This window comes from Salvelinus alpinus, chromosome 9 (assembly GCF_045679555.1).
Source record: "Salvelinus alpinus chromosome 9, SLU_Salpinus.1, whole genome shotgun sequence".
In the NCBI taxonomy this organism is placed as follows: domain Eukaryota; kingdom Metazoa; phylum Chordata; class Actinopteri; order Salmoniformes; family Salmonidae; genus Salvelinus; species Salvelinus alpinus.
In genome coordinates, this window is record NC_092094.1 from 78,623,185 (window position 1) to 78,641,850 (window position 18,666).

The 18,666-nt window shown below is 45.6% G+C and overlaps 1 protein-coding gene across 3 annotated transcripts in view; it reads right to left on the minus strand.

Annotated features, from left to right (window-relative positions):
* Positions 1-18,666, minus strand: part of LOC139530681 (AT-rich interactive domain-containing protein 1B-like) — a 216,679-nt gene that overhangs the window by 42,014 nt on the left and 155,999 nt on the right. For all 3 annotated transcript variants that reach the window (XM_071327300.1, XM_071327301.1, XM_071327299.1), the window contains exon 8: positions 6,875-7,190. In XM_071327300.1, the coding sequence (XP_071183401.1) occupies positions 6,875-7,190 (316 nt within the window). The remainder of the gene's footprint in view (positions 1-6,874; positions 7,191-18,666) is intronic.

An 18,666-nucleotide genomic window follows, 5' to 3' on the forward strand; every position in this document is an offset into this window, starting at 1 on the left:
GGTGACCCTGCTGACGTGAGTAACTACAGGCCCATGAGTATACTACCTGTAGTGTCGAAGGTTACTGAAAAGTGTAGCAGAGCAACTGATGGCCCACCTCAACAACAGCCCCTTCACAACCCACGCAGTTTGGCTTCAGAGCAAACCACTCCACAGAAACGGACAAAGGGGATGTTGTTGGGGCTGTGTTTCTAGACCTAAGGAAAGCATTTGATACTGTTGACCATGAAGTTCCCATCACTAAAACTGTCCAAGTTCAACTCTTCCCCGGATGCCTTGAGATGGATGAAATCATAACTCGGAGGCAGAACTCAGTGTGTCAGAGCGAGCAATGACGCTACTGAGGCGGCTATCTATGTATCAGAGGACAAGCTCCAGGTGGTATCCAATTAAGTACCTTGGCATCATATTTTATTCCAACCTCTCTTTTAAAAAGCAGGTTAAAAAAGTAACTCAAATAACCAAATTCAACCTAGCTAATTTCCGATACATATGACATTGTTTGACTATAAAGGCAGCAAAGCTGTAATTGCTATGATACTCCCTCACTTAACATGCTGCTTGACTAGTTGGGACCAAGCTTGCCGTACAACATTAAAACCAATTCACTCTGTCTACTGTACAAACAGGCTCTCAAAGGGCTTGATAGAAAGCCCAATAAACATCATCACTGTTACATCCTCAGCAAGCATAAGCTCCTTGTCTTGTCCTGCACTGTTGGTTAAGGGCTTGTAAGTACGCATTTCACGGGAAGGTCTGCACATGTATTCAGCGCATGTGACCAATAAAGTTTGATTTGATTTTGATTTGATTTGTCTTCAAGAACCTAAATGGCCTAACTCCGCCCCACTTAGTACTTTTGTTAAACAGAAAAGCCAAACCCACGGCAACAGATCCCAGGTCTGCCGTGAGAGGTGACTGTATAGTTCCCTTAAGGAAAAGCACTTTCAGATAATCTGCTTTCTCTGTGAGAGCTTCCCATGTCTGGAACACACTGCCACCTCACACACGTAACTGCACCACCTATCACACCTTCACACAAAAAACATAAAGACATGGCTAAAGGCCAATCAGACTTGTGAACATAATCCCTAGCTGTGTATTGCCGCTTTCCATGTTATCTGTTGTACTGTATGTACGTATCTTGTGAGGTGTGTAAACAATGTTTGTTGCTTTTATGTATTTTGTTTTGTTGCTTTTTGTGCTATTGTCTGCCTGCGAGCTGCGTGTTGCTTGTCCTATGTTGTCTGTATTGTTATTGTAATAGTTTTTAATAACCTGCCCAGGGACTGCGGTTGGCACTTTTACTGAAACATTGATGAAAGTGCACTGTACCTGTAGAATTAAACTCAATAAAGTGTAAGTAAAGTATTGGACGGTAGGCTTTTCTACATGAAATGTACATGACTACTATGAGTGGGTATTATCTTTAGAGTTCGTGATCTAGCTAATGTGTTTTGACTTTCCACTTCCTCAGGTGGTGAATTAGCCCCAAATAAATCAGCCTGTGACCTTAGAGCACGTAAAGATGCAGTCAGATTCATCTCAATTGACATTTTTTTTTTAAATACAAAATTCAGCCCTATTTTAACAGTAAAATATAACAACAATAGTATAAGTGTCTATCAAAAATGCATGACAATCTCTAGATTAGGTTGCAAAATAAAATGTGTAATCACATCACAAGATGATGAAACAACGCATTTCTTCAATACCATCTCAGTAGTCTATAACACTTTTAATAAAGCACTGTGAATGACTTTAGAAGATGATAGGCCCTGAAAATAAATTGGTGCGAACAAATCATGGGCTGGTGCCACTAACTGAAAAGGAAAATGTTCGTCTGGAGCCCTGCCACAAGGGGAATGTCCCCCCGTATGGAGAAGTTGTCATATTGTAGTGGATGAAGATGAGAAGAATGTTGGCACGGCCAAATGCAGGCTACGGTGCAACTCGCTATTCAGGTAGGATGCACTTTCTTTTTTTTTTCTTTTCGAATTTTATAATCATTTGTTTTTATCATTGTTATTATTGTAGGCCTATTTATTAATCCAAATGAGTTCTTTAAATATGAAACGTGTTTTGTTTCATTCTCTTTATCCAACATGCTATTGTGCCTACCCATAAGCACAGCCATACTCTAGATGGACCTGGTTATTACCAAGGGCTTTCTATTGACATATCCTCTATTGTTGACGTTGCTTTATCTGATCACCATTATCTGGTCCATTATGCTATTCTGAGAGAGCAACTTGGCATATATAACAAGGCCATTAGAAATGCCAGACGGGCACATTTTTCGAACTTGATCACTAATAATCAGAATAATTAGAGAGTGCTCTTCTCCACCATCGATGGCCTGATAAATCCTACTCCCGCAAACCTTTGTGAACTTTCCTCCACATCTAAATGTGATGGATGAGTTTGCGGCATATTTCAGAGATAAGATATCCAACCCAACGTTAGGTTGAGTATCAGTCAGCCTAACACGCAAAGGCAATCTGGATGTATTTTCCCTGGTTGACACAGACGTGCTCAGGAAAGTGATATCCCAAGCCTTCTACCTGCCTTCTCGATCCTATCCCCACCACCTTCTTCAAAACAGTTTTTAATTGCATATCTGAAGAAGTGAAGGCTATTGTTAATCACTCCCTGTTCACAGGCACTTTCCCCGCTGCACTAAAAACTGCTATGGTGAAACCCCTTCTGAAGAAAAGTAATCTATATTCTTCAGCTCCTAGCAATTTTCTGCCAATCTCCAACCTTCCATTCTTAAGCAAAATTCTGGAGAAATTGGTTTTCAAACAGCTAAATGTTTTTTTAAGTGCCAACTGTATTTAAAAAAAAATCCAATCTGGTTTTCATGCCCACCACAGCACAGAGACGGCCTTAGTTGAAGTGGTAAATGATCTTAGAGCCAACACAGATGCCAAACAGCTTTCTGTTCATGTAGTCTTGGATTTAAGTGTGGCATTCGACACTGTTGACCATGATGTCGTTCTCTCCGGTCCAGTTCTAAATTGGTTTAGGACCTATTTAACCGGTCGAGAGTTTTTGTCACCCTTGGTGAACATAACTCAGAGAAAATAGATACCACAAGTGGCGTTCCACAAGGTTTCGAATTTGGATCCGGTACTGTTCAGTTTATATATGTTACCCCTTGGCAGCGTTATCAGAAAGCACAACATTGATTTTCCCTGCTACACAGATGATACACAACTTTCATTTCTGTGTCACCAGAGGATTTTACCTCCACAGATAAATTATTAGATTGTACAAGTAATTTAAATAGTTGGATGGCTCACAACTTCCTCCAGCTAAATCAAGACAAGACCGAGGTACTTGTTGGAGCCAAAGCACAGTGAGAGAATCTGGCCGCACATTTTAATTAACGGGCAATAAAGATAAAACACCAGGTAAAAAAACCTAGGTGTCATTTTAGATTCTGAACTTCATTTCAAATCACACAGTAGGAATGTGACCAAAATAGCTCTTTACTACTTGAGGAACATTGCCACGGTGCGGCCGTTTCTCAGGCTGATACAGAGAGACTCATACATGCTTTTATTACAAGTAGGCTTGACTACTGTAATGCTCTCCTGTCTGGTCTACCCAAAAAAGCCATTGGTCAACTGCAAAATACACAGAATTCTTCAGCACAGGTACTGACCAAGACCAGACGGAGAGCACATATTACACTGGTTTTAAAGTCTGCATTGGCTGCCTGTGAGTATTAGAATACATGTTAAGATTCTTCTATTGGTTTTTAAATCAAGCCACGATTTTGAACCCCAATACATGTCAGACATGCTTTTAAGTTATGTACCCAGTAGGTCCCTCAGGTCCTCTGGCCTTTTAACTATCCCAAAGCCCAGGACCAAGAGGCATGGAGAGACAGCCTTTTAACTATCCCAAAGCCCAGGACCAAGAGGCATGGAGAGACAGCCTTTTAACTATCCCAAAGTCTAGAACCAAGAGGCATGGAGAGACAGCCTTTTAACTATCCCAAAGCCTAGGACCAAGAGGCATGGAGAGACAGCCTTTTAACTATCCCAAAGCCCAGGACCAAGAGGCATGGAGAGACAGCCTTTTAACTATCCCAAAGCCCAGGACCAAGAGGCATGGAGAGACAGCCTTTTAACTATCCCAAAGCCCAGGACCAAGAGGCATGGAGAGACAGCCTTTTAACTATCCCAAAGCCTAGAACCAAGAGCCATGGAGAGACAGCCTTTTAACTATCCCAAAGCCTAGGACCAAGAGGCATGGAGAGACAGCCTTTTAACTATCCCAAAGCCTAGAACCAAGAGGCATGGAGAGACAGCCTTTTAACTATCCCAAAGCCTAGAACCAAGAGGCATGGAGAGACAGCCTTTTAACTATCCCAAAGCCTAGAACCAAGAGGCATGGAGAGACAGCCTTTTAACTATCCCAAAGCCCAGGACCAAGAGCCATGGAGAGACAGCCTTTTAACTATCCCAAAGCCCAGGACCAAGAGGCATGGAGAGACAGCCTTTTAACTATCCCAAAGCCTAGAACCAAGAGCCATGGAGAGACAGCCTTTTAACTATCCCAAAGCCTAGGACCAAGAGGCATGGAGAGACAGCCTTTTAACTATCCCAAAGCCTAGAACCAAGAGGCATGGAGAGACAGCCTTTTAACTATCCCAAAGCCTAGAACCAAGAGGCATGGAGAGACAACCTTTAGTTACTATGCTCCCAGCCTCATTTCAATTAATGATATTCTGTACATAAATAGGGATACACATTCACAAGGCCACTTCAGCAGAAGCATTGGTGATTGGCCTCCGCCCGTCCGCATTGCTTCAGAAGGCAAAGCCCCAAGCTGCTCAGTATAACCAATTCTGTTCCTCCTACCATTTGAAAGACTGGTCCATGTTTACAAATAGTCCCAAGACAGGGTTCAGCCAGAGTTTACTGCCCACACACCATCCTACCACTTCCTCCTCACAAATCTGCCCTGCTCTGGGAAGCACTCACACATGAAACACTCAAGCACACTAGCTAAATAACACCCATCTACCCATTCCCCATTCCATTTAGCATAAATACTGTAAGTACATAAATAAGTAGGGCCGGGACGATACCAGTATTGCGATACTCGTGAGCATCGTAGCAAGGAAACAAAACACAAAGCGGATTTAACTTAGGAAAACAGCCCTAATGTTGGAAACAAACATTATGTTGTCCTCCAGAGTCACATATATTTTCAAAGCTGTAATGAATACTCAGGGAGAAAAAGGTGTAGATTCACACGCAGAGCGCGGCAGGTGTTTATTTCGCAGAAGGCAGGAATCGGTCACCCACAGGTAGGCAAACAGACAGGTGCATCAAAACTAGGACTGAAGGATATAACTGGTTCTCACAAACGAGCTACGAAAAGGCTTAATAGAGTCAAAACTAACAATACCTCACAAAGGCACAAACAGAATGAACTGAACTAAATAAGGAGCTGATGAGACCAGGTGAGTAACTAACACAGGTGAAATCAAAGAACAAAAATGAAAGACAGGGCTACGTTCAAGAACACAAAGAAACAGGGCTACGTTCAAGAACACAAAGAAACAGAACACAAGGTTGACTAAGAAAATAAATACAGAACCTTACAATAGCACGCAATATTTCATACAGCAGGTTTTTAAAGGACCAAAGAGTAAGGTCTGCTTCGTGTTTTCATTTTTGCCATGGAAAAAAATATTGCGATACTGGTATCGTCCCGGCCCTATAAATATGTGCTGCTTGATATGTGTCAAGGCTCTTCATAATGCTGCTTTTTATGTTGGTGTCCAAGGGTATGTTGAGTTTCCTAAGTAGCTTGGTGTTGTGTTGTACATGTGAAGGGCATGTTATGTTCACTTGAAATCTTGTTAAGTGTTTTCCAAGGTAACATAGTGCATCGTAGTACGACTCTGTTTTTTCTACTGCTACTCAGTCTCTAACACAATATTCCATTGGACATAATTTCACCAGAGAGATTGTGCTTCAAATGCCTTCCAGATAGATAGAAGCCCTACATCAGGGATCATCAACTCTATTCAGCCACTGACCGATTTCTTCTTAAGCGGATGGACGGGGGACCGGAACATAATTACAAATAATTTGTTGACTGCAAAATGATCGCAAGAAGCCCAAACAGATATAATATTTGACTGAAACATAATCATTTCAAACCTTGCTTACATTTGTATACGATCACGTCTCTCTATTATGCGTGGGATTACCTGGGAACAGATTTCCTAAATTAAAATCACTTGTCGCTGATTTCCTGGTATTTTTACAGTCTTTTATGTCCAACAATAAAAAATTAAAATATATTTTTTAAAGTATATACATATATATATATAGAGAGATATTTTGCTCAGACAACTTGGGGGGTCAAATAAAACTACCCATGGGACAAATTCAGCCAGTTGGGGAACCCTGTCCTATATGAAGCTCTTACTGTACTCTAGTATTAAACAAGAAGAGATTTAATTGAAGGAGTTCCATGGCACAAAATGCTGCTCTATATCTCCCCACAGTTTGAGCATAGAGAACTACGCACTGAAACTTTAGTCTGAAGAGCGTAAAGCCCCAAAGTCTCTGCAGTGACATAAGTGAGTGAGTGATGCCCTGTGCTCACACATTTTAGCAGACTATTTCAGGGGGTAGTAAAAATAGTCTCTTCTCCAAATAGAAAATTTTTACTGGAACATTGCAGTAATGTGATCAGCCTTCTGCCCAATTCCTCTCCTCTTCTCTGTCTGTCTATCAATGTCACTCTCATACACAGATCGCACACACGCACATGCAAATCACACACAAATCACACATCATCAGAGAGACCACTGGTGAAAAAAACAAACATGTCATCTCACCTGCTCTGTACAGAGTTGACTGCGGCCTGCATAACGGAAGCGGCTGCCTCCTGGGCCTTGCGGTTGACGTTGCCCAGTGAAGGAGGGCCCATCCCTGGGCCTGCCGGCTGGGGCATACTGGGGGAACTGGGGGCCATGTTGGGGTAGGGTCGGCTGCCCGCGCCAAGACTGCGGCCCATGGGCATGGGCTGCCCGGGACCCTGGCCGTGCATGGGGCTGCTGGCATTCATACCCAGGCTGTTGGTCATGCCAGGGCCGGGGCCGCTGTAGTTGGCACTGGGGGTCCCGCCGTAGTTGGGTGGACGTGGGTAGTTACCTGAGGACAGAGGAGAAATAGAACATCTGGGAGTTAGCAGAGGCCAGTTTAACAATAACAGTAAGTTTATCCCTCAGCATGAATAAAGTGACAGTTATCTATCTTATGCTAGTTCCATGTAGTCATTTTCTCTCATTCGCTCTGCATCCACCGCAGAGGAGAACCTAGAGGCTTGGCACACAAGGATACTCTTCTATACATGCTTTACGAGTCAACTGTAAGTTGTTTTAGATGACAGCGCCTGCTAAATGACCATATTATTACAATATGTAGCTACGACGTCACAGCACACGGATTATATTGTGATAGAATTGTGATCAACATCATATGTGAAAAAGAAGCAAATGTCAGATGAAACAGCTTAACTGACACATACTACATCATTACACTTTTGACTCAGTAGCCTCTGTAGGGTGTATCTATGCAATTGTGAATACAGTTGTTTGTTTTACTGAAGACATTGCCATTGATATATTGGCTGCAGATTTTACATCTATGGGAGGGGAGGGATGCTGAATCACCATGTGAACAATTGCAAAGCTTGAGTTTGAGAAACACTTGAGAGCCTCTGTAATCTGCAGTAACGGCTTTCTTCCTGCCCCAGCAGCCATAATGGCACAAGCCTTCCTAACGCACATTTAAACCCCTACATTTAGGCTTAACACACTCCAGAACCAGCTGGAAAAGGAGTCACAAACACAAACATTCAAGAAAACACACACACATGCATGTGCGCACACACCACACACACACGGAAAATGTGGAGTCCCTTTTGTGAAGGGGGCTATTTATTTTGATTTGATTAAGAGTGCTTTAGTCGGGGCTCAAAGCCTAATCCTCTGAGAATATGTCTGGAAAAGGGGATCAAGTCCCTTTAAACCTGAATGAGGAAAGTTCAATGACAATACTCCGCGCATGGAACAGACTCCAAAAATGGAAATAGCTTTTGGTGTCCTCGAGCTGCTTCAGAGGAAAGACATTCCTTGTGACGTAAGCCTGCGAGTCCAACAGAAAAAAAAGCTCCCCCGGAGACGGGATTTATATCAAATCAAAACAAGTCCTTCCCATGAAACTCTGTTGCTCCAGTTGAATTTGCCCAGAAAGTGTGATGAAATGTAGTGTAGCAGGAAATATAGAGTGCCAGATATGTATCTGGGGAGTCTGATTATGAACACAGTTGACACCTGTCAAGGGTTTTGGGGCCTCATCGCCAACTTTCCAAAAAAGGAACCGTTAAAAGAAAAAGGTGGTTGGAGGACAAGCACAGGAGGATATATTAAAACATGGATAGGGTGTGTGTGGATGTGTGTGTGTGCATGTGTGTATATGCAGTGAGGCACAGTACCATTCCACTCTCTTTTCAGCAGTGACATTGTTGAGAACCCTTGGAATCATCTGTCTTGTGGTATCCTCCATCTCCTCCTCATTGTACAGTACGTGCTGCACCTGAAACGCCTGAGTCAGCGGCCCACAGCGTACAGCTGCTGAACCCCAGTCACACTGGTTGGGCTCTGGCTCTGCTCCATTGCTTCGCAGTGCTCTTTTTGTGTGTGTGTTGTTGTGTGAGGCCCATTTGTGTGAGACCCATCACTGAGGCCCATTTGGATATTCCAACTGGGTTTTTCCATCTTTAGCATCCAGGCTGCCAATCAGAAAAGAGCAAGAGGCAGAGCCTGTGAAGTTTCCATGAGGGCTAGGGTTTCCTATCTGCTGTGGTTTACACTTCTACAAACGTTACCATGAGAGTCGTATGGACGAGGAAGGATCACATAAAAGTGGACATGTGTTCTTCACAGAGTTCAACAATCATACTGTATTGACATTTAAGAGACTATCTTCAGTTTAAGAGCTATGTTTAGGGGGACCAGAGATACACTTCAAGCAGCTGTTTGAGAAAAAAATCTTGGTTGTATTCTAGTTTTTGGGGCTTTTTTCAGGCGGACAAGACGGATTTACATTCAGCTTTCCTGTGAGGTGTTCTTCTTCAGCGTGATACTAGTTCATCTCCAAGATGGCTGGTAATGCAGCTGGTGCCATGCCAGGGTGCTACTTCAGGAAGGAGTAGTGTTGCCGCTGCCTGCTCCGCTCTGTTCTCTACAGCCACCGAGGGGCCCATCTCTTACCCAGAATACCACTACATGATCCAGGGCTGCTCTGCGGGGCCTCTCGTCCTCATTCAGACTTTTACACAGCACTCACACACCTAAGCATCAGCTTTATCCGCTCCTTTTGCTGTTAAGGCACATTTACAAGCAAAACAGAGAGAAAAATCGGCAGAGAGATATAATTTCTCCTCCATACCTTACTATTCTCCTGACCCCGCCCTCCCTGCCGTCTCAGGCTGCGGTTGCCTTTGGGAGGTGTGGTATTTATAACCGACAGAGAGAGGCAGAGAGAGGACTGCGGTGTGATACCAATTACATGGAGATTCCAGGCATGGTCATGCATTCTGTTGCCGAGCTGTATTTAATCTCCACACTCCTGCGGGAAAAGGAGGACTGTGACCGAACAGATTACAGACACTGCTTCCTCAGCAGACTGGATGCAGCGTTGCTAACAACCGGCTCACCCATCCCTGGCTTTGGCTGGAATCTGTGGACTCCATCACTGAGGAACGTAACGCAGATTACACAGCAGCAGTCTACAGCTGCAGGACATAGAGAATGGCCAGAGTTGCTTAGCTAACGTTAAAAACAAACTGTATAGTATGTTGCCGAACACAAACAAATGAAGGGCATGAAAGCGTTCTTTTGGAGAGAAGAATTATGGGTAAAAGTGATTTTTTTCCTTTTCTATTCCTCAGAAATTCTCTCAAATTCTCCCTCACTCTCACCCGCCTTCCTTTCTCGCTCTCTTCGCCCTCCCTCCCTCTCTTCTGGCCTGAGGCCCCAGGTAGATCCTCTCAGAGCCACCTCAGCATCTCTCTCAGCAGGGCGTCTGTGGTGCAGCAGGTACGGAGCACCTCAGGGCTCCGTACTTGGTCCAACCCATTTCCCAAAACCTCCACTGCCCCTGCGGCTCTCTGGGATTGAGCTCTCCTTTTACCAAATAAGGTAGGAGGGCTCAGCAAAGCATCCAGGCTCACAAACTGCTGTCGAAAGCATGGCTATTACCAGTGGGGTACTTAACCTTGGAGCGGTGGGGGTGAGAGTGGGATGTTAGCTGTGGGAGAGGCACAGCAGAGTTTTCCTCTTTTCACTGACTCTGTCTTACAGCACTCCACATAGCTCAGGTCTGTATCTACTGTAGTGTACATGGCTTATAGAGCACGTCTGCAGAGCAGCTGCGGGAACAACTGGAGGCACTTTAACAGAGCCTGGTATCAACAAACTGTACAAGATCATGCTGAAGAACTTGGGCCTCTTGTGTTTGAAAGGGGGTTCAAAGGGCGGTCAACATATTTTGTAGTTAAACATTGTAAGTGGTTAACCCAGATGCAGTACCTCATTGCGTTAGTAGAGAGGAGGTAGGTGGATTTCCTTGTGCTGACCTGAAGGTTGTAGTATCCTTTCCCTTGATAAAAGACAAATGCTGTCGCATTTAAGTTACACAATGAAACATGAGACAGTTTTCATGTTCTTAGCCAGAGTACAAGCTCAGCGTGTCAGTGTGTGTCAGCGACGAGAGAGAGCGAGAGAGAGAGAGAGAGAGAGAGAGACAGAGAGAGAGAGAGAAAGAGAGAGCTAGAGTGTAGAAAGAGAGCGTGTATTGGTGATACACACACACACTGATGTGTGTTCAGTTGTTCACAGCCTGAGGCTTGGATCTTCTAGCAGTGCCAAGACTGGCCAAGAAAAACAGAGTGCAGGGATCAGGAACTTGGAGTGCTTTTCCATGTTGGTTTAATGGGTTAGTAATTTTGTGGCACGGGAGAGACGGGAAGCAGATGGAGCCGTCATTAAGAACAATGAGCAGCAGCTGCCTGGCCTGTTCACCTCAGCCCAAGCCCCAGCCAACACAGACCAGCCTGAACAGGCCAGCCTGAACAGGCCAGCCTGAACAGACCAGCCTGAACAGACCAGCCTGAACAAACCCTTTCATAACCAGGGCCCAGAGCCCACCCCGCACCCCCACCACCAGGACACTGCAACCGTCTGGGGGATCCATGGACCCACTCCAACACACATGTTCCTCAGGGGGGGTATGTGTGCTTGTGTGTTGAGAGAGAGAGAAAATGAAAGAGAGAGAAGAGCGTGTGTATGTGTGTGTACTCTGTCTTTAGAGTGTATGGGGGTGGAGGGGTTGGCTTGTCACTGGCAAGAACATCCCTCCTGTCAGCTGTGCAGCGTTTCACGCTCATCCGACTCCAGACTTTTTATTACACAAATTGGATTTTATATTTCAGTTTTGTTCTGCCTCAGCCATTGGCTGTCATCCCAGCTAAGTCACATTAGCACATAAGAGTGGGAGGAGAGAGGCCAAATACCACATGCATTAGAGCTATTAATCAACATGAACTAATGTCAGGGTCTCAGCGATATTATAAAAACACACACATGGACGGTGCCTTCATCACAGTGACACATTAGAGCACACATTACTAATACCCCAACATTTCCTTTGGTGCCCATCCAGTGGAACGAAACACAAAAGCAGATGCAAAGATATTGGAGTGACTGATTCTTTCTAAAGCAGTATAGAGAACACTCAACTCTAAAAGCCAGTGTAATTGCGAAGAGGTATTCTAAGAATTTTTCCCACCAAGTGCTGAAATGGACTGGTGTGTTTTGGAAGACTTTTTGACCGGGGAAACGATAGCCAGCATATCTGACAGGTTACTGGTTTAAAATACACTTAATTCACACTATAACTTATAATACACAGTGTTTGGTCAAATTGAGTGACCACAGACCATAGCTGTGTTTGAATACCCATACTAACATAATGTATGCTACATACTTAATGAGTACAGTACCAGTCAAAAGTTTGGACACACCTACTCATTCAAGGGTTTTTCTTAATTTTTTTAATACATTGTAGAATAATAGTGAAGACATCAAAACTATGAAATAACATATATGGAATCATGTAGTAACCAAAAAGTGTTAAACAAATCAAAAGATATTTTAGATTTTAGATTTTAGATTCTTCAAAGTAGCCACCCTTTGCCTTGATTACAGCTTTGCACACTCTTGTCATTCTCTCAGCCAGATTCACCTGGAATGCTTTTCCAACAGTCTTGAAGGAGTTCCCACATATATTGAGCACTTGTTGGCTGCTTTTCCTTCACTCTGCGGTCCAACTCGTCCCAAACCATCTCAATTGGGTTGAGGTCAGGGGATTGTGGAGGCCAAGTCATCTGATGCAGCACTCCATCACTCTCATTATTGGTCAAATAGCCCTTACACAGCCTGGAGGTGTGTTGGGTCATTGTCCTGTTGAAAACAAATGATAGTCCCACTAAGCGCATACCAGATGGGACGGCATATCGCTGCAGAATGCTTTAGTAGCCATGCTGGTTAAGTGTGCCTTGAATTCTAAATAAATCACTGACAGTGTCACCAGCATAGCACCCCCACACCATCAAACCATCTCCTCCATGCTTCACGGTGGGAACCACACATGTGGAGATCATCTGTTCTCACATCTCACAAAGACACGGCGGTTGGAACCAAAAATCAAAAATTTGGATTTCCACCGGTCTAATGTCCTTTGCTCGAGTTTCTTGACCAAAGCAAGTCTCTTCTTATTATTGATGTCCTTTACTAGTGTTTTCTTTGCAGCAATTCGACCATGAACGCCTGATTCCTCTGAACAGTTGTGTCTGTTACTTGAACTCTGTGAAGCATTTATTTGGGCTGCAATCTGAGGTGCAGTTAACTCTAATGCACTTATCCTCTGCAGCAGAGGTAACTCTGGGTCTTCCTTTCCTGTGGTGGTCTTCATGAGAGCCAGTTTCGTCATAGCGCTTGATGGTTTCTGCAACTGCACTTGAAGAAACTTTTAAAGTTCTTGAAATTTCCGGATTGACTGACCTTCATGTCTTAAAGTAATGATGTACTGTTGTTTCTCTTTGCTTATTTGAGCTGTTCTTGCCATAATATGGACTTGGTCTTTTACCAAATAGGGTTATCTTCTGTATACCACCCCTACCTTGTTACAACACAACTGATTGGCTCAAACGCATTAAGAAGGAAAGAAATTCCACAAATTTTAACAAGGCACACCTGTTAATTGAAATGCATTCCAGGTGTCTACCTTATGAAGCTGGTTGAGAGAATGCCAAGAGTGTGCAAAGCTGTTATGAAGGCAAAGGGTGGCTAACACTTTTTTGGTTACTAAATGATTCCATGTGTAAAATTTTATAGTTTTGATATCTTCACTATTATTCTACAATGCAGAAAATAGTAAAAATAAAGAAAAACCCTGGAATGAGTAGGTGTGTCCAAACTTTTGACTGGTACTGAATGTACTACATACTATATACTATTAGTTCATTTTAGTCAACTTCCAGGCCTGTCTACTGGAAGTTGATGCTGTTGCTATCCAACCCCTTGCTAGCTTGTTATCATAACAAATTACTAGCTAGACATATTATAACTTTGGGTGTGTTCATAAATTCAATCTGAGGCCGTTGGTAAATTCAGAGCGTTGTCAGATTGTTTGTTCGTAAATTCGGGGCTTTCAAAGTGCTCACTGGGCGCTCTGGCCCGAGGAGTAGGGTTGATCCGAGCGTTCTGGCCTCAGAACGGCAGTCAAGCACCCAAGCTAATTGGCTAACGTTGGTTAGCTTGCTAGCTACTACCAGACACAAATGAGAGAACACCTCATTCTGACCACTTTACTCGCACTAGCAGAGCTGGTTAGGCTGTTTTCATGTTATCCAGAGTGTCGGTGACTGTAACTGTGCTGCTGGCAACAATTTAATTCTGCTTTTTTTGCCAACGTTTACTGACACCGGCCATATTCAATGGGCGTTGTGAGTGTTCGTAAATTCATCAGTTATTCTGTGCTCTGGCACACTCAAATGAGAGTAGCCAGAACAAATTTACAAACACACCCGAATTAACAATGTCCATTGAGAACACACAACGACTATACCACTTAGCTAAGCTAAGAATGATGTGAATAATCAAGTCAATAAATGTTGGCTAGTTAGTTAGATAGCATATAGTTAATATACTGGCAAGTTCAATGTATTAGCAGCCAACTAACGTTAGCTAGCTAGCTAACATACCGGCACATACTGCTGTAATGATATGCAATGCGGTTCCAAAGGATAGCCTATTTTACAAATTGTTAGCCAACATAACGTGTAACGTAACTTATTTGAAAAGTCATTACTTTAATACATTACTCAACATTTTCTTAGCATTTTTCCATAATTAGTTAAAGCAATGAATTTGTATCCGTTCTCGTCGGACTTCACGTTCCTGACCTTATTTTTCCTTTGTTTAACTTTGTTTAGTTGGTCAGGACGTGAGCTGGGTGGGTAGTCTATGTTTTGTGTTTCTATGTTGGGGTTAATGTGTTGCCTGATATGGTTCTCAATTAGAGGCAGGTGTTTGACGTTTCCTCTGATTGAGAACCATATTAAGGTAGGGTGTTCTCACTGTTTGTTTGTGGGTGGTTATCTTCCGTGTCTGTGTATGTTGCACCACACGGGACTGTTTCGTTTTGTTGTTCGTGTATGTAGTCTGTTCCTGTTCGTGCGTCGTTTGTTGTTTTGTAATCTTCCAAGTGTTTTTTCGTGTCCGTCTTGTCAGTTAATACATTCATTATGTCTTCCGTGTCTGTATGTATGTTCGTACCACACGGGACTGTAGCGTTTGTTTGTAGTCTGTACCTGTTCGTGCGTTCTTCGTGTATTTGTAAGTTCTCATGTTTTAGGTCAGTCTACGTCGTTTATTTGTTTTGTAGTTTGTTAAAGAGTTTTCGTGTTTCGTCTATCATTTAAATAAATCAGTATGTCATATAACAACGCTGCGCTTTGGTCCAATCCCTACTCCTCCTCTTCAGACGAAGAGGAGGAAAGCACCCGTTACATCAGCAGCATACTTTCCGCCATTTTCTTTAAATCTGAAAATGATGTGAAGCAACGCACATTTTTGGAAGAATTGTATTCTGTAGCCTAAAAGCACGGAAATAGTGTCCACTGCTTGTATACTTCGTATTTTAGCGAATGTAGTACAACATCCGGGAACATTTGGCATACTAACTACAGTATATCCATACTATGACCAATAAGCATACTATATACTCAATTTATGTCACAAATAGTACGGTTAGTGGGGTTAGTATGAGTATTCCAACACAGTTTATGTAACGGTCCTGACCTGTTTTATGTTGTTTTTGTATGTGTTTAGGTCAGGGCATGTGTTTTGGGTGGGCAGTCTATGTTTTCTGTTTCTATGTTGGTTTTGGGTTGCCTGGTATGGCTCTTAATTAGAGGCAGGTGGTTTGCGTTTTCCTCTAATTAAGAGTCATATTTAGGTAGGGTGTTCTCACTGTTTGTTTGTGGGTGATTGTCTCCTGTGTCGTCGATGTATGTACCATACGGGACTGTTTGGTTGTTCGTTCGTTTTGATGTAGTCTGTTCCTGTCCGTGAGTTTTACGTTTTAGTTATGTAAGTTCATGTTCAGGTTTTCGTCTACGTCGTTTTCTTGTTTTGTAATTTTGTAAGTGTTTTGTTTTCGTGTGCCGTCGTGTCAAATAAAGAGATGGCATATTTCCCTAATGCTGCGTATTGGTCCACTGATCCTTCTCTCCTCTCCTCATCTGAGGAAGAGGAGGACAACAGCCCTTACAGAATCACCCACCACGCTAAGACCAAGCGGCAAGGGAATGCTCAACAGAGCAACAAGGACTCCTGGACTTGGGAGGAGATCCTGGATGGTAGAGGACCTTGGGCTCAGCCAGGGGAATATCGCCGTCCCAAGGAGGAGTTGGAAGCAGCGAAGGCTGAGAGGCGCTGGTATGAGGAGGCAGCGCGTCGACGCGGTTGGGAGCCCGTGAGTCAGACCCAAAAATTTCTTGGGGGGGGGGCACACGAGGAGTGTGGCAAAGCCGGGTAGGATACCCGAGCCAACTCCCCGTGCTTACCGTGGAGGTAGAAGGCGTCGTACTGGTAAGACACCGTGTTATGCGGTAAAGCGCACGGTGTCCCCAGTACGCGTGCTTAGCCCAGTGCGGGCTATTCCACCTTGCCGCACTGGGAGGGCTAGGTTGGGCATCGAGCCGAGTGCCATGAAGCCGGCCCAACGTATCTGGTTTCCAGTACGTCTCCTCGGGCCGGCGTACATGGCACCAGCCTTACAGGTGGTGTCCCCGGTTCGCCTGCATAGCCCAGTGCGGGCTATTCCACCTCGCCGCACTGGCAGGGCTACGGGCACCATTCAGCCTGGTAAGGTTGGGCAGGCTCGGTGCTCAAGAGCACGTGTCCTCCTTCACGGTCCGGTATACCCGGTGCCACCTCCATGTACCAGTCCTCCGGTGGCAGCCCCCCGTACCAGGCTGTCTCTCCGGGTTCTCTCTCCAGCTGTTTCCTCCTCTCCAGCGCAGCCAGTGCCTAGACCACGCACCAGGCTGTCTCTCCTTCTCCTCCCTACAGAGCCGTCCTGCCATGACCAGCCAGAGCCGTCCTGCCATGATCAGCCAGAGCCGTCCTGCCATGACCAGCCAGAGCCGTCCTGCCATGACCTGCCAGAGCCGTCCTGCCATGACCTGCCAGAGCCGTCCTGCCATGACCTGCCAGAGCCGTCCTGCCATGACCTGCCAGAGCCGTCCTGCTATGACCTGCCAGAGCCGTCCAGTCAGGACCTGCCAGAGCCGTCCAGCCAGGACCTGCCAGAGCCGTCCAGCCGGGACCTGCCAGAGCCGTCCAGCCGGGACCTGCCAGAGCCGTCCAGCCGGGACCTGCCAGAGCCGTCCAGCCGGGACCTGCCAGAGCCGTCCAGCCGGGACCTGCCAGAGCCGTCCAGCCGGGACCTGCCAGAGTCCCTCAGCCGGGACCTGCCAGAGTCCCTCAGCCGGGACCTGCCAGAGTCCCTCAGCCGGGACCTGCCAGAGTCCCTCAGCCGGGACCTGCCAGAGTCCCTCAGCCGGGACCTGCCAGAGTCCCTCAGCCGGGATCTGCCAGAGTCCCTCAGCCGGGATCTGCCAGAGTCCCTCAGCCGGGATCTGCCAGAGTCCCTCAGCCGGGATCTGCCAGAGTCCCTCAGCCGGGATCTGCCAGAGTCCCTCAGCCGGGACCTGCCCCTTGTCCCGGTGCTGCCCCTTATCCCGGTGCTGCCCCTTATCCCGGTGCTGCCCCTTGTCCCGGTGCTGCCCCTTATCCCGGTGCTGCCCCTTATCCCGGTGCTGCCCCTTGTCCCGGTGCTGCCCCTTGTCCCGGTGCTGCCCCTTATCCCGGTGCTGCCCCTTATCCCGGTGCTGCCCCTTATCCCGGTGCTGCCCCTTATCCCGGTGCTGCCCCTTGTCCCGGTGCTGCCCCTTGTCCCGGTGCTGCCCCTTGTCCCGGTGCTGCCCCTTGTCCCGGTGCTGCCCCTTGTCCCGGTGCTGCCCCTTGTCCCGGTGCTGCCCCTTGTCCCGGTGCTGCCCCTTCTCCCGGTGCTGGCCGTTCATTTAGGGGATGTTAGTTTTAGGGTGGTCATTGGGAGGGGAAGACAGAAGCGGGGAGTGACTATGGTGGTGTGGGGACAGCGTCCAGAGCCGGAGCCACCACCGTGGTCAACTGCCCACCCAGACCCTCCCCTGGACTTTGTGCTGGTGCGCCCGGCGTTCGCACCTTGAGGGGGGGGTTCTGTAACGGTCCTGACCTGTTTTATGTTGTTTTTGTATGTGTTTAGGTCAGGGCATGTGTTTTGGGTGGGCAGTCTATGTTTTCTGTTTCTATGTTGGTTTTGGGTTGCCTGGTATGGCTCTTAATTAGAGGCAGGTGGTTTGCGTTTTCCTCTAATTAAGAGTCATATTTAGGTAGGGTGTTCTCACTGTTTGTTTGTGGGTGATTGTCTCGTGTGCCGTCGTGTCAAATAAAGAGATGGCATATTTCCCTAATGCTGCGTATTGGTCCACTGATCCTTCTCTCCTCTCCTCATCTGAGGAAGAGGAGGACAACAGCCCTTACAGTTTATGACTCCTTTTTCAAACCATTCTGTGATTTTATTTGACCAAGGGGGAAAGACTATGGTACGAATACTGCAATGTGGGTCTGATTGAAATGCCCTCTCAGACTAGAAGTATCCTCTCTACTGTTTCCCACAAGTCTACCACAGGTCAAAATATGATAACATCAAACTGACCTCCTCATTGGCTTTAATGACGTTGGTGGGCAGTTATCACTGAGCTCAGAAAACATGTTTTATCAGCCGGGTCTGCCACGTCAATCTGTCTTTAATCCAATAATGATATAGGCATGGGTAGCGTCTAGAGTTCAAGTGCTTCATGAATATTCTGACAAATGGCTTAATCCCATAGAGGGGAGAAAGAGAAAGAGAGGAAGAACCAGGTCCATCCTACTGTTTCCTTAAAACACTG